The sequence below is a fragment of the Balaenoptera borealis genome (genome assembly GCF_965194805.1).
Source record: "Balaenoptera borealis genome assembly, chromosome: 4".
Classification (NCBI taxonomy): Eukaryota; Metazoa; Chordata; class Mammalia; order Artiodactyla; family Balaenopteridae; genus Balaenoptera; species Balaenoptera borealis.
In genome coordinates, this window is record NC_138861.1 from 43564356 (window position 1) to 43578998 (window position 14643).

At 35.3% G+C, this 14643-nt stretch overlaps 1 protein-coding gene across 14 annotated transcripts in view; it reads left to right on the plus strand.

Annotated features, from left to right (window-relative positions):
- TRIM2 (tripartite motif containing 2) overlaps window positions 1-14643 on the plus strand; it is a 193769-nt gene that overhangs the window by 87185 nt on the left and 91941 nt on the right. For 4 of the 14 annotated variants that reach the window (XM_082391512.1, XM_082391522.1, XM_082391521.1 and 1 more), the window contains 2 exons: window positions 3750-3890; window positions 9466-13886. The exons of 8 other annotated variants lie outside the window; for them this stretch is intronic. In XM_082391512.1, coding sequence (XP_082247638.1) covers window positions 3750-3890; window positions 9466-9618 — 294 coding nt within the window. In that variant the 3' untranslated portion in view covers window positions 9619-13886. Of the gene's footprint in view, window positions 1-3749; window positions 3891-9465; window positions 13887-14643 lie in introns of those variants that run through there. 2 more of the 14 variants (XR_014244519.1, XM_082391511.1) reach the window with 1 other exon arrangement.

Sequence of the window (14643 nt, forward strand, 5' to 3'; positions counted from 1 at the left end):
GTTCCATTGAAGGGGAGGCCAGGTGGTCCTGGGCAGTGCACTGGAAGACATTTTTCTTTTAAGAGTTGTGTATATATTTTTAGAGTTACCTTCTGTTTACATCAAGTCATACTGGTTTGCACTTATAGAAGTGATATAAAGCTTTCCTTGTAAGGAAATTCATTTAAATTTTTCAAAGTGAGGCATTTCAAATGTGAGGGAGGATAAGAAAACAGCAGAGGTGGTAGGCCAATGACTAAAGTTTGCACTTAGAGACAACCATTGAGCAACCAAACTCTAAAAACAATTTGCCATTGTTGACAGCTAGAATAGCTAGATGGGGATAGGATTTTAACGCCCTAAGGTACTCTCTCTTCACTGCTTCGTTTCCCCAGCTCTTCCTGGAAGAAGGTACTTTTAACCTGAGTAAATGGAAAGGCCTTGAGCTTTTGAGATGGGTGTCAAGTCCCTGTGCAAAGAGGAGAGCACAGTGGGCCATGGTGACGGGGCAGGATGAGGGGAAATGGTGCCCGCTGCTGCTTACTTGTAAGGCTGCTTCCTGCTGTGTAGTCTCTCCAGAGTTGCTACCATAGTGGTGGGACTCCATCCCCATCTCGCCCACCTCCCTCAATGCCCAGCCTTGGTAAAAGGAAGAGGACAGTGGGAAAATCTTTGGAGGAGGAGAGAAACAGAGAGCAAAGAGGCAGCAGGGCCTGGGCTTGTGAGGGTCCTCCCAGGGGGCTGTAACAGTCCTGTGTGATGAGCATAACTATAAAAGGATAACTTGACTATTATTACGCTTCCTGCCCTTCACTCTCTTTATAGAGGAATCCTTCGTTTAACTGTAGCGCATTCAACGAGAAGAAAATGCATATAGATCTTAACAGTGTCAAAGGCCAGCAAAGCCTGGCATAGGTGCTGCCCACCCCCACTAGAAGACAGTGACGTTAATCAGGTTGCTCTTTTCTACTAAGCACACCTGTGGCCTCCGAGCCTTCCCCGTCCCCACGCCCCAGGCAGCTCTCTGAACCAACTAGTGTTGGTAAGTGGGAGGGCTCCTGTTTACCAGCCCTGACGGGTGCTGGAGGAGGAAATAAAACATATGTGAGTGACCAGACTGCAAGGCAGGAGCAATGAATGACTTTTAAAAAATAGGTACATATAAAGTTCTATAGATATCCAGAAGAAAATACATGTCCATTGCTAAGATCGTCAGGGAAGACTTCCAAGTGGAGGTGGTATTGAGGTGAGCAGAATTTTGAAATCAGAAAAGGATTATCGTCTGACTTATAAAAACTTGCTATAAAAATTTGTTATCAAAAAGCAAAGCTATAAAAAAGATTTCAGCTCATACTTCTGCCTCTTAATATGTTTTCATCTGAATAATTTATAAATAATGGAATGACATTTTTAGATGGGAAAAATAGAAAATATGTGACATCATTATTAAGATTATGAAAACACTTTAAGTTTTCAGTAGTGTAGAGGTAATTTAGTTATTTAGACTCAATTTTCCTCTTATTTAGAGGGGAAAAAAAACAGTCATTTTGTTTTTTCTCTTTTCTTTGACAGTTGTTGCCATATAGCTTTTATGGAATAGTTGGGCTTTTGTTTCCTATATAACACAGGGCAGTTAACAAGAGTTCTAGTATTCAAGTCACTTCTCTGTTGGTAAATGTAAAAACCAGACCTATAGGTCAGGGCTAATGAGTGGGCTAGTTAGTTCTTTAGCTACCTTCACTTTATACCTTTTTCTCATTGCAAAACAGTTAAGACTAAATTTGGCCTTCTCCATTATTTCAAAATGGAGCAGAAGCACGTAAGCTGTTTGAATTACGCCAAGGAAAACATACTAACTCAGAAAGATAAACACAAACAAAAAAATTATTTGTACAACTTCTTTTTTCATATTTATTTTGTATTGGAGTACAGTTGATTTACAACGTTGTGTTTTCAGGTATACAACAAACTGATTTGGTTATACATGTATATATATATATATCTATTCTTTTTCAGATTCTTTTCCCACTTAGGTTATTACAGAATATTTAGTAGAGTTCCCTGTGCTATAGAGTAGGTCCTTGTTGATTGTCTATTTTGTTTACAGTAGTGTGTATATATTAATTCCAAACTCCTAATTTATCCCTCCCCCGTACAACTTAATAAGGGAAAGATCAGAGAATAATGAGTCGTGTCCTCGCCGGCATATAAACACTCCTTTTGGTCTTTAAAACTAGAATGTTTATGTGAAGGAGATAAAAAGAGTCAGGAAAGATTTTAAATGATATCTTAGGAAAAGCTGGCTCCTGTCTCTGTCCTTTCCAAAGAATCAAAGAGGTAGCTTACTTACTTGGCAAGTATGTAATTAATTCAGGAAGTGGTCATGACTTTTTTTTACCTTAAAGAAAGTTTAGGCTTTAGAGATGGAAGTGTCTCACTTTCCCATCATAAGAAACTAAAAGAGGGACTTCCCTGGTGGTCCAGTGGTTAAGACTCCACGCTTCTGCTGCAGGGCATGTGGGTTCGATCCCTGGTCAGGAAACTAAGATCCCGCATGCCGTGTGGTGCGGTGGAAAAAACCCCAAAAACCAAAAACAAAAAGACAAAAAAAACCTAAAAGAAATAGCATCATTTTAATCTTTTATAACCACAGAGATGGCAATAGGAGAATCCCTAAAAGGTCCTGAGATCATCTTCAGATTAGATCTGTGCTCAGATATAGTGACCTCTCTCAGGTCCATATTTTAGGAACCTTATCCTCATGGGCGCCTTGTATGTAACACTTTCTGATTCGTTAATGAGTACTTCTACACGTGTTGCATGATAATGGAAGCTTAAAATAATTCCTGACGTTTCAAAGTATCACCAGAATCATCGAGATAAAATCATACTTACTATAGTCTTATCATTAAACACATATTAAAATTTTAATTCTCTCAAGATTAGTAATCTGAGTAATCTGCAGTTGATACATATACAGTAACACTCTATTAATAAGAATATTTAATTAACTACAACAGCCCAGTGCTTGACCATATCAGATGTTAGAGAATTTGAGAGTTCTTAAGAGTTCTGTTTAGCCCCAACTTCTGTCAGCCTCCCTCTCTCATGGGCTCTATTCATCAAAGCCTTTGGGTCGTATAAACTCTCTATTCTAACTAAAATATATTCTGAGAAAATCTATTTTAAAAAGCCCTTTACTTATTCCTCACCTGCTGCCATCACACACACATACACGCACACACGCACTCACTCACTCGATGAATTTTCCTTATTATAAATGCGTGGTCCAGCCTACCACACTTTCTTGTTATGTTGACTTAGTAGAATGGCAGTAAATTCTGAGTATCTGGCTTAACAAAAAGCTCTTACTTTCTGATTCAACTTTGAGTGATCATCCATCCTGTTAGAAGTACAATGCCTGTTCTTGAAATTAGCTGTTAATTTAAACGCAGAAAGAATAATGTTGGAAATTACAGCTCTACTTACTCGTATTAGCTTATGTTTGTATATATTTTATAATTTATAACAAAAGTCTTTTCACATAGCAATATAACCAGATATAAGCTAGAAAAAGAAGTGGTTAACAAATGCTAAATCAGATTTAGACAGTAAATTGGGGAACCACAAGTGAATGGAGGTCTAGCTTGTAGACTTCCCCCTCTTTTTTAAGAATGTCTTAAATAACCTGCTCAGATATTTTTAAAAGCCATAATGTTTGCTTAACTATTTTAATTTAAAATAAAATAATCTTAAAATATTTCATACAGGTGTTTAATCAGGAAGGAGAATTCATGTTGAAGTTTGGCTCAAATGGAGAAGGAAATGGGCAGTTTAATGCTCCAACGGGTGTAGCAGTGGATTCAAATGGAAACATCATTGTAGCAGACTGGGGAAACAGCAGGATCCAGGTAGATTAAAATACGGATTTATTTGTTTAGAGTGATTGGTGTTTGTTGAAAGTGGAGAATCATCTGTACCCCAGACTGGAATGTTTTCCATTTGTTCATTGGTTAGGTAATTAGACTGTAAATAATCAAACTAAAGAAGGTGGAGTAGAAAAAAGTCAACATATTACCGGAGTGAAACCCTCTAAATCAGGGATTCTTAGCGTGTATCCCACACACCCCAAAAGCGTCTGTAGCTAGAATTTAAGCGATCCACTGAACAAAAATATTACATCATTATTTTTACTAACTTCTAACTGAAAATTATAATTTCCTTTAATTATGAATATAGGCAATAATCACAGTACTTATAGTAATACCTATAACTTTGTCACCAAGAGAAATTACAGAAATTTTCGTATTACAATTGTAGACATCTCAAATTATCATTTATACTGATCACTACTTAAAAATTACAGTCATCATTAGACCTATCGTTGTTCCTTGTTATTTAATGTGTTAATTTAAAAAGCACACATATTACTATATCACAGTTCTGTAGCACTTTGATAACTCTATTTTAATATAATTGTTTTCCTTTATAATCCCATGTATTTTGTCTTATGCATTTAAAACCATTATTTTGCTAAATAACCCATGAGTCAAAGAGGAGGTCTCAAGGAAAATTTAAAAATATATTGGACTGAATGAAAATGCAAATATTGCATATCAGAGTTTGTGGAATGCAGCTAAAACATTGCCAAGAGGGAATTCTTTTCCCCCAGATCTATTGAGATGTAATTGACATAGAACATTGTATAAGTTTAAGGTATACAGCATGTTGATTTGATACACTTACATATTTCAAAATCACATCACATAATTACCATTTCTTTTTTTGTGGTAAGAACACTTAGATGTACTCTCTTAGCAACTTTCCAGTACGTAACACAGTATTATCACTGTAATCAGCACCCTGCGCATTAGATCCCCAGGACATATTCATCTTCTAACTGGAAGTTTGTGCACTTTGACCAATTTCTCCCCTATCCCTACCCTCTGGTAACCACCATTCTACCTGCAAGGGAAACTAATAACACTAAATGCTTACATTAGAAAAGAGAATATGTCTCTAATCAAGAACCCAAGCTCCCACCTCAAGAAGCTAGAAGAAGAAGAGCAAAAACTGAAAGCAAGCTGAAGGAAGGAAATAGTGAAGGTAGTATCAGAAATCATTTACATTCAAGAGGAAATCAATGAAACAGTTATTCTTTGAAAAGATCAGTAAAGCTAACAAACCTCTAGCAAGACCGACAAAGAAAAAAAGACAGAAAATGCTAGTATCACTACAGACCCTGCAGACATCAAAAAAATAGTAAGGAATTCTGTGAACAACTCTACATGCATCAATTTGGCAACTTAGATGAAATGGACCAATTTCTCAAAAAGTACAAACTCCTCAACTCACCCAATATAAAGTAAATAATTTGAATAGCTCTACAGCTATTAAGGAAATTTAGTTCATAATTTAAAAACTCCCCCAAAGGAAATCTCCAGACTCAGAAAGTTTCACTGGAGAATTCTACCAAATATTTAAAGAAGAGTTAGCACCAGTTCAGTTTCTTCTAGAAAATAGAAGACAGGGGAACACTTTACAATTCACTTTCCAACTCAGCTTCTGATACCATGATACCAAAATCAGACTAAGACAGTACAAAAAAGAAACATACAGACCATATTCCTCATGAATATAGATGAGGAATATTTTAATATTCCTTAAAATGTTAGGAAATAGAATTCAACAATATGTGAAAATCTTTCCACGGCCAAGTGGGGTTTTTTCCAAGAACGCAAGGCTGATTCAGTATTTAAAAATCAATGTAATAAAGGAAGAATTTTTAAAAAAATCAATGTAATCCACCCCGTTAAAAGGCCAAGGAATAAAAATAATATGATCATATCAATTTATGCAGAAAAAACCATTTGATAAGATTCAATACCTATTCGTGATTTAAAAATCTCAGAAAACTAGGAATATACAGGAACTTTCTCAATTTGATAAAGAATGTCTATGAAAACCTACTGCTAACACCATACTTAATGGTGAAAGAATGAAAACTTTTCCTCTAAGATCAGGAGCAAGGCAAGGATGTTTGCTCTCACCATTCTTAATCAACATTAGTGCTGGAAGTTCCAACAAATACAATAAGGAAAGAAAGGGAAATAATAAGATTACAAATTAGAAAGAAAGAAAGAAACTCTCCCTATTTGGAGAGAACATGACTGTTTACATAAAAAAATATCAAGGAATCTACAAAACAGTTCTTAGAACTAATAAGAGAGTTCAGCAGGGTCATAGGATACAAGATCAGCATACAAAACTCAATTGTATTTCTATATAGTAGCAACGAACACATGGAAACCAAAATTTTAAATACAATACCACTTAAAATTGCTGAAAACCTGGAAATATCTAGATATAATAACAAAGCATGTCTAGTGTGTGTATCTGAAAGCTCACATGCTAATGAAAAAAAGAAAAGAAGATCTCAATAAGTGGAGAGACATACTGTGTTCATGGATTGCAAGACTCAAGAAAAAAGTCTGTTCTCCCCAAATTGACATACAGGTTTAACGCAAAATCCCAGCAGGAATTCTTGTAGATATAGACAAGATTATTTTAAAATGTATGTGGAAAAGTAAAGGGACTAGAATAGCTAAAACAATTTTGAAAAAGGAGAGAAGAATCCCTCTACCTGAGTTCATGACTTGTTATATAGCTATTCTATAAATGCAGTAATCAAGACTGGATGGTATTAATGGAGGGATAGGCACATAGGTCAAGGGAACAGCATAGAGAATCCAGAAATAGACCCACATGTGTGCAGCCAACTGACTTTTTGACAAAGGTACAAAAGCAATTTAATGGAGGAATGGTAACCTTTTCAACAAAAGGTGCTAGAACAATTAAGATCTCCATAAAGGAAAGAAAAGGAACCTCATCTTACGTAAAAGTTAACTCAAAAAAGATTATAGATTTAAATGAAAAGTGTAAAACTATAAAACTTTTAGAAGATTCTAAGAGAAAATCTTTGGGACATATGGCTTGCTAAAGAATATTTAGACATAATACTGAGAGTATGATCCATAAAAAAACAAAATCAATAAACTGGACTTTATCAAAATTAAAAACTTTTGTTCAATGAAAGACTCTGTTAAGAGGATAAAAAGATAAGCAACAAACTGGTAGAAAATATTTATAAACCACACTATCTGACAGAGGACTTATTCCTGGAATATATAATGATTTTCAGAATTCGACATAAAAGAACCAAACAGTCCAATTAGAAAATGGGCAAAAGACATGAAGAGAAGTTTCACTGAAGAGGTTATAAACATGAAAAGATGTTCTATATCACTAGACATTAGGGAAGTGCAGATTAAGACCATGATGAGATATTACTACACACTTATTAGAATAGCTAAAATTAAAAATATTGATAATACCAAATGCTGGTGAGCATGCAGAAAAACTAGATTTCTCATACGTTGCTAGTGTGAATGTAAAATGACAGTCAGCCTTGAAAATAGTTTGCCAGGTTCTTAAAAAATTAAGCATACACTTACCATATAACTCAGTAATTGCACTCCTGGGTATTTATCCCAGAGAAATGAGAACTTATGTCCACAGAAAAACCTCTACATTGTTGTTCATAGAAACTTTATTTGTTATAGCCAAAAACTGAAAATAACCAAGATGTCTTTCAGTAGGTTAATGGCTAAACAAACTGGTATATCCACACTATGGAATAATACTCAGCAGTAAAAAGGAACAGAGTGATGATACCCTCAACAATTTAGATGCATGTCAAGGGCATCATGTTGAGTGAAAAAAAGCCACTTTCAAAAGATCACATGCTGTATGATTCCATTTAGGTAACATTCTAAAAATGACAAAATTATAGAGAAGGAAAACAGATAGTGGTTGGCAAGAGTTAGAGATGGTGGGAGAAGGGGAGTGGGTGTGACTATAAAGAGGCAGCATGAGGCAGATCTTTGTGATGATGGAATAGTTCTGTATGTTGGTTGCAGTGGCTACATTAATCTATACTTGTGATAAAATGTACAACTATACACACACATTCCAATGTCAGTTTGCTGGGTTTAATATTGTACTACAGGTATAGAAGATGTAACCATTGGGAGGAACTGGATGAAGGGTACGCAGAATCTCTCTGTACTATCTTTGCAACTTTCTTATGAATCTATAACTATTTCAAAATAAAAAGTGAACCAAAAAAGAGAGTAACAATAATTAATTCAAATATGTTTCCATGCTTTAGGAATAATGGTATCTTGAATGGCATTTGGCATTTTGATTGGATATAAATAATAATAAAACTGGTTACATTCTGGAAAAAACCCATTAAAACACTATTTTGAGATGGGCTCTATAGTCTTTGTCAGACTACCAGAGGGGACCATGACACAAAATTTTAATTTTCCTCTAAATTAAGAGCAAAGCTTTTCAGTCCTCACTGAAGAAACACTTTTCTTTTCTCCCATGTCTCTTGTGTAGTCACCTGCATGTATCTAAACATGCATTTACAGACAGGGCAATTCATCCTCGCCTGTGTGGGTCTGTGCAGTGCACCTGGGACCACAGGGTGCTCTGGGTAAATCTAGGAGCATTCTGATGTTACTGTGAGGACAGCAGCTGAGCAGTTGAATCTGATATAGGTATCCACTTCTCAGGAAAAGGGTTGAGACTTTAAATGTAATACTGTATGCTTTAATTTCTCTAGTATATTTATCTTGCTTAATTATCCCAGTGGACCTCCTACATTTTAAAGAGGCGTCTATATCTGATGGGAAGCCGGAAGCAGACAGGGAACGAAGTTCACAGAGCAGTTCTGTATAGGACCACAGATGCTAAGCTGTTTATATTGTGGCCCTCATCACACCTGCCTTTTGAAACACCCTACGGGCCACCCAGAATGGTTGAAAGAAACCAGCCTGGGCCTGGGAAGGAGGAGTGTTCCTCTTACTTCCTCATAGCAGAAGCTTACAGACCAAAAAAGACCACTTTCTATCTAAATGTACATGTTGAACCATTGACTTCGTATAACTTACTCTTTTCTGAAAAGGAAAAAAGTAATTTCTATTTTCTCGTTGCACATTGTGACTCAGGACATTCTTCTGTGGTCTAGTTGCTGATTTTTCTCTCTTATGATTGGGAATAAAAGAAGGATGTGAGGCTGGAAAGGGAAAAAGTGAAAGCTTAGAGTGAGAAATAAGGATCATTTATTCTTCAGGCAGCACCCAGGGCCATTCCCCTCACATGTGACCACTGTAACAGTATAAGTGAGATCCTATGGCCAATGGCACATTCCTTGTCAGTGACTGTGGGGCATAGAGAGTGAGGGGAGGGAGAGCAAGGTAAGTGGAGGGAGGGGTTTTCTGTGATAGTGGCCTGAACAAACCTGGGGGGTTGCACACGTGTTTCTATATTAAAAACATTAACATCAAGGGTTGTCTAACCCCTATTTCATCGTACTACTGTAACTTTTCCTATTACACTCTGACTTTATATTTACAGGTTTTTGATGGAAGTGGATCGTTTTTGTCCTACATTAACACATCTGCTGACCCACTCTATGGCCCCCAAGGCCTGGCCCTAACTTCAGACGGCCACGTGGTGGTTGCAGACTCTGGAAACCACTGTTTCAAGGTGTATCGGTACTTACAGTAACAGTGGGCAACTGGACACCCCCTTACAAAGATCTTACACTATAAACTGGAATGGATTTCTCGACGCAAGACCAGATTATACTAGACTGTTCATGCTAGAAGGAATCATCGGTGAACTTTCCAAGGTTATTTCTGAATGTAACGATTTCCTTAAAAACTGCATATCTGATTTCCATAATCCACATTTAGGGTTGAAAAAAAAAGAAATCTCTTCTACTGAATCTATAAAAACTTCAGAGTTTTACACCTGTGAACTATGGCTTATAGGACAGGGATTTATGTAGTTAAACTAATTTTGCAAATCAAATAAGCATTAAAAAGCAACTAGAATATGTAAAGGTATTTGTTAATCCTGTGAGTGGTAGCTTTTGTGCAGAGCTTCCAAAAACAAAACAAAAACAAAATCTGTTATAGTTATATACTTTATTTAACCTCGGTCACAAGACCCAGGGGATCTTCTAACCTCACTTTTACAGTAGGTATTACCCTTGTGACATTTTTTTGGTTATCAGTAGCTACATATAAATTACTTTGGGAAAAACGGAAACTGTCTTGCAAAATCCTCCCAGCTGGGATTAGCAAGCGTCTTGAGTTTAGCACTTAAAAAAATCAATGCAAATTTCCCATCCTTTCTGAGTTAGAGCGAAGATCTTCTTCATGTGTTCTTTTCATCTCTCTCCTGCTCACCTTGTATCAAAAAACAAAGTTCATTTTCAGGAAATCCTGAAATTCCTAATACTTTGAAAAGCATATTACACCGGCCCCATTAACTCCAGATTAATGCACTGGAATGTAATCAAGAAAAAGTCAGTCACATTTTCTGTGCCACGTTCTCACATGTGTCTCTCCTCTTCCACTTCACGAATGCGAAAGCTTTACCTCCTGCAAAATGTCAGCACATGTAGTAGGACACCAGTATCCTAGGACAGAGAGCCATAAGCAGCCCTTTGGAGGACTGATGGTGTCAACCAAAGGCATGTGATTGATCAATGGTTTCCTTTTAGAAACAAGTGTTACCAAAGTTGTGTTATCTCAAAAGCATTACAGGTAAGGGCATGTTATGGTTATTTATCATTGTCTAATGACTAGTAGAGGCATTAAAGGACTATATATACATGATTAGGGTAGGGTAGAATGTATCATATATAGATATATATAGCTGAATCTTCGGTGTATTGAAATAGGCAGCACTCTGAAAGACAGAAGCATCTTCAGCACATTCCTTACTGCACAGTTTAAAGCCATCCTAGTAGAGCAAGCCCTAAAGCAGATTTAATTTTTGCCATTTTCCAGGAATGCTTGTTATCGGCTGACTTTTAAGTCAGAAAATGGCCTTCTGTGCTTTCAAAAACAAAACAAAAAACAGGTCAAAAGAAAAAAAACTTGAACTTGAGTTACATTTAACTTTAAGTATAAATGCATTTTGAAAAATGTTGAGAATAATTTAGTCAATCTAATACTGTAAAATAAGATGTGGTCTATTTCCACTGTTTAATTTTCTACTCAGTTCTACCAAACAGGATGTCATGTTTGGCATTTTCAGTAATGACTTTGGGACCTTTTTCACTGAAAGCACCTTAGAACTGTACTATAACATTTCCCACATGTATAACTATATGAATGTGATGTTTCTTGCTTATTAATTTATAATTCAGCCATTCTCTTATACAGGACTTTTTTAAATTTAGAAGGGAAATCTTCCAATTATCTATCAAATTTATTATGCCCAAATCAACCTGTGAAAAAAATTTTTTTCGGGAAGATTTACATTTAGGTTTAGTATTTTTTTAGTTAGGTAGAATTTTCAAAATAATTTAGACTGTCCGTGATAAAGTTATATAAATCAGTAACATTTTTAGAATGTTAAACTAAGACACTGTTTCCTAACGTCAGTGAAATAAGTCTTTGAATTTAAACATTCATATTTAATGAGCGCTTACTGGGTGCCAGAGGCTATTCTAGGCACTGGGGATAAAGTAATGGATAAAACAGACAAAAATCCCTGCCCCCTTGGAGCTTACACTCTAGTGAGGGAATTTCATTTTACCGTTTATTAACATTCTGCATAAAAGATAAGCTAGACCCTTGATAACTCCTGGAATGTTTAAAAGGAAACTTTTTAAATTGGTTAAATGAATTTCAGTTTATTTTCACAAGTAAAAATGGCTTCCTATGTAGATTCTGTCATAGGCCATTGATCTTAAGACTGGTTTACTTAAAGAGGTTTTTTTGCACATTTAAATTATACTTGTGAATTTAGAAATTAACCAGCCATCATACCATATGAGACTGGATATCTCGATAGTAGATTGAATACAAAGCTAATTTTTTTACATGTCAATATTGGAATGAAACTGGAATGAAAGAAGAGATACTTTGATTCAGACCTGTTCCACTGTCTGTTACTAAAACACATGCTATGGGCACTCCAGGAAACACTATATTTTCCCCAAAATATGTGTAATCATATATGTTAAAGTATAGATAACATTTCAAATTTGGATACATATGTGCATTTACTGTATTAGTAAGCATATTTTAGGGGGAAAAGTGCTGCTGCTAAGATACGAATAGACAAGATTTAAATGAAACTTTGTCACATTCTTTGAAAAATGGTTTCTAGTAAACTGAGAAGGATAGTAAAATAAGTGACTTTTTTTCTGGGCTACCATTATTGTTTGATTTCTCTTTGTCAAGTGTACAGAACCTGTCATACATTCACGATAAGTAGCACTGAAAAATTACCCATTCAGATTTCCCCTGGGCACTTATGGCAAAATGTTGCCAGTTAGAATGTAAAGGTAGGTGACCATGCATTCCCTCCCCTCTTATAGATATTAGTAACTGTATCTCTGACACAGACCTCCCCTGCTGGACACAGGGAGGTGGGTGGAGAGTCACTTCACCACCTAGAAACACATGAATAAAAAGCCTTTATGACTGTTAGCCATTTTTAAAAAAATGGTTCTTAGTATCTTGATCAAACTTTAATCTCTAGTAACTAAAGTCCCCAAGTTTCCTTCTTTTAATTTACTCTTTGACTAGATTTGAAACAAATAAATACTAACAGGTCCATGCAACTAGAACACACTTGATTCTACTACTAAATATACAGGGTATGTCCTAATGGAGTTAACTGGAAAAGCAGTACGCTAGCAAGTGTCTATGGATCCTTAACACTGAAGGGTTCACATAAATGCTTTGGTAATACCTATTGAGTTAACTGGAGAACATAGCAAATAAGCATCAGGTAATCTGCAGATTACTTCAGATGGGAAAAATCTTTATGTACATTTGGACTCTATCTTATCCTCCCTATTCACCAGCTTCTGAAAAAGGAGGAATATTTTTAATATAATTTAAAAATAAGACATTTCCAGGTAGGATAAAATTGAAGTTATTTGCTGCAAACATTGTCTAATTTTGCTTAAAATCAAAAGTCGTAATACTGTTGCATTCTGTAAATTTTGCAGGGTTTTAAACTTTACAATTATTTTAATATTTTTGATAACTAGGAATCTAGCATTGCCATAAAGGAAACGAAGTGCCCATCAAAAATTTGGTATAAATAAATAATTTTTTTGTTTTGTTTTAAATGACCGTAAGCTACAAATCATGATGTTAATCTTAAACTTTCTGAAGATGAATTGTGTGGCAGTGATTGTGTGGTCTGTTTGTGGAGAATGTATGAAAGCTATTAATATTCTAAAACAGATGAATAAATTGGCTATGTTGTTCCAATGAATGTACAGCACTTCCAGTAACTTTTGAAAGCAACACAGCCTTAAACTCAATGTTTTTGCTTTATGACATGGGAATGTTCTGTCATGAACAGAGTGTATTCTTAGAATTCTTTATATCATTCTTAATTCTATAGCCTTTCAATCCTATGTATGAGTATGAGGGGTTTTCACTTGCTTTTTTTTTCTTTTTAAATTTTGTACATTCCACCTTTATAGGTCTGTTTCATATGTTTTGTGCATAGAACACTAAGTCTTGCGCTCTCTGACATTGATACTGATATATTCTCATCATTTGTTCTTTTATGAATCAAAATGCTGACTGCCTATTTGAAGAAAAGAATGAACGCTGTGCATCAAAGTGTTTGTATGTTCATAGCTACCTACGTACCGCAGTATTTTGGATGCTTTAGTCTACAATAAATCTTTAAATTAATTCTGTCTTGAAACATAGGAGAAACAAGATTCATGTGTATATCTTTACCATGCACAAAATCTCAAATCATCATAATAAAGTTTGTTTTCTCCATTTCCAGGGTGAATGTTTATTTATTTAAACATTTAAGCTATTTATTGTTCTCTTTCTTAGTGAAGGAATAAATGAAGGTATGTTCTAGAACATGTGGAAGATTTCAATACCTCAACCAAACTGTTTATACTAGGGAGAAAAAGTTTAGTTAATGCGATTGTTTTCGTAATTTCTCTTTCTGATAATTTGTTGTTGATATACAGAAATGCAACAGATTTCTATATATTTTCTATATATTTCTATATATTATATATTTCTATATAATATATATATATATATTAATTTCGTACTCTGCAAATTTACTGAATTAATTTATTAGTTCTAATATTAATTAGTTCTAATAGATTTTGGTGCCATCTTGAGGATTTTCTATGTATAGTATCATGTCATCTGCAAACAGTGACAGTTTTAATTACTTCTTTCCAATTTGGATTCCTTTTATTCCTTTTTCTCCTCTGATTACTGTGGCTAGGGCTTCCAATACTATGTTGAATAAAAGTGATCAGCGTGGGCATCCTTGTCTTGTTCCTGAGCTTAGAAGAAATGCCTTCAGCTTTTCATCGTGGAGTATGTTGAGTATACTGTTAGCTGTGGGCTTACTATATATAGTCTTTAATATGTTGAGGTATATCCCCCTATACCCACTTTGTTGAGAGTTTTTATCATAAATGGACGCTGAATTTTGTCATTGAAACATCCTTGAATCCCTGGGATAAATCCCACTTGATCATGGTATATGATCCATTTAATGTACTGT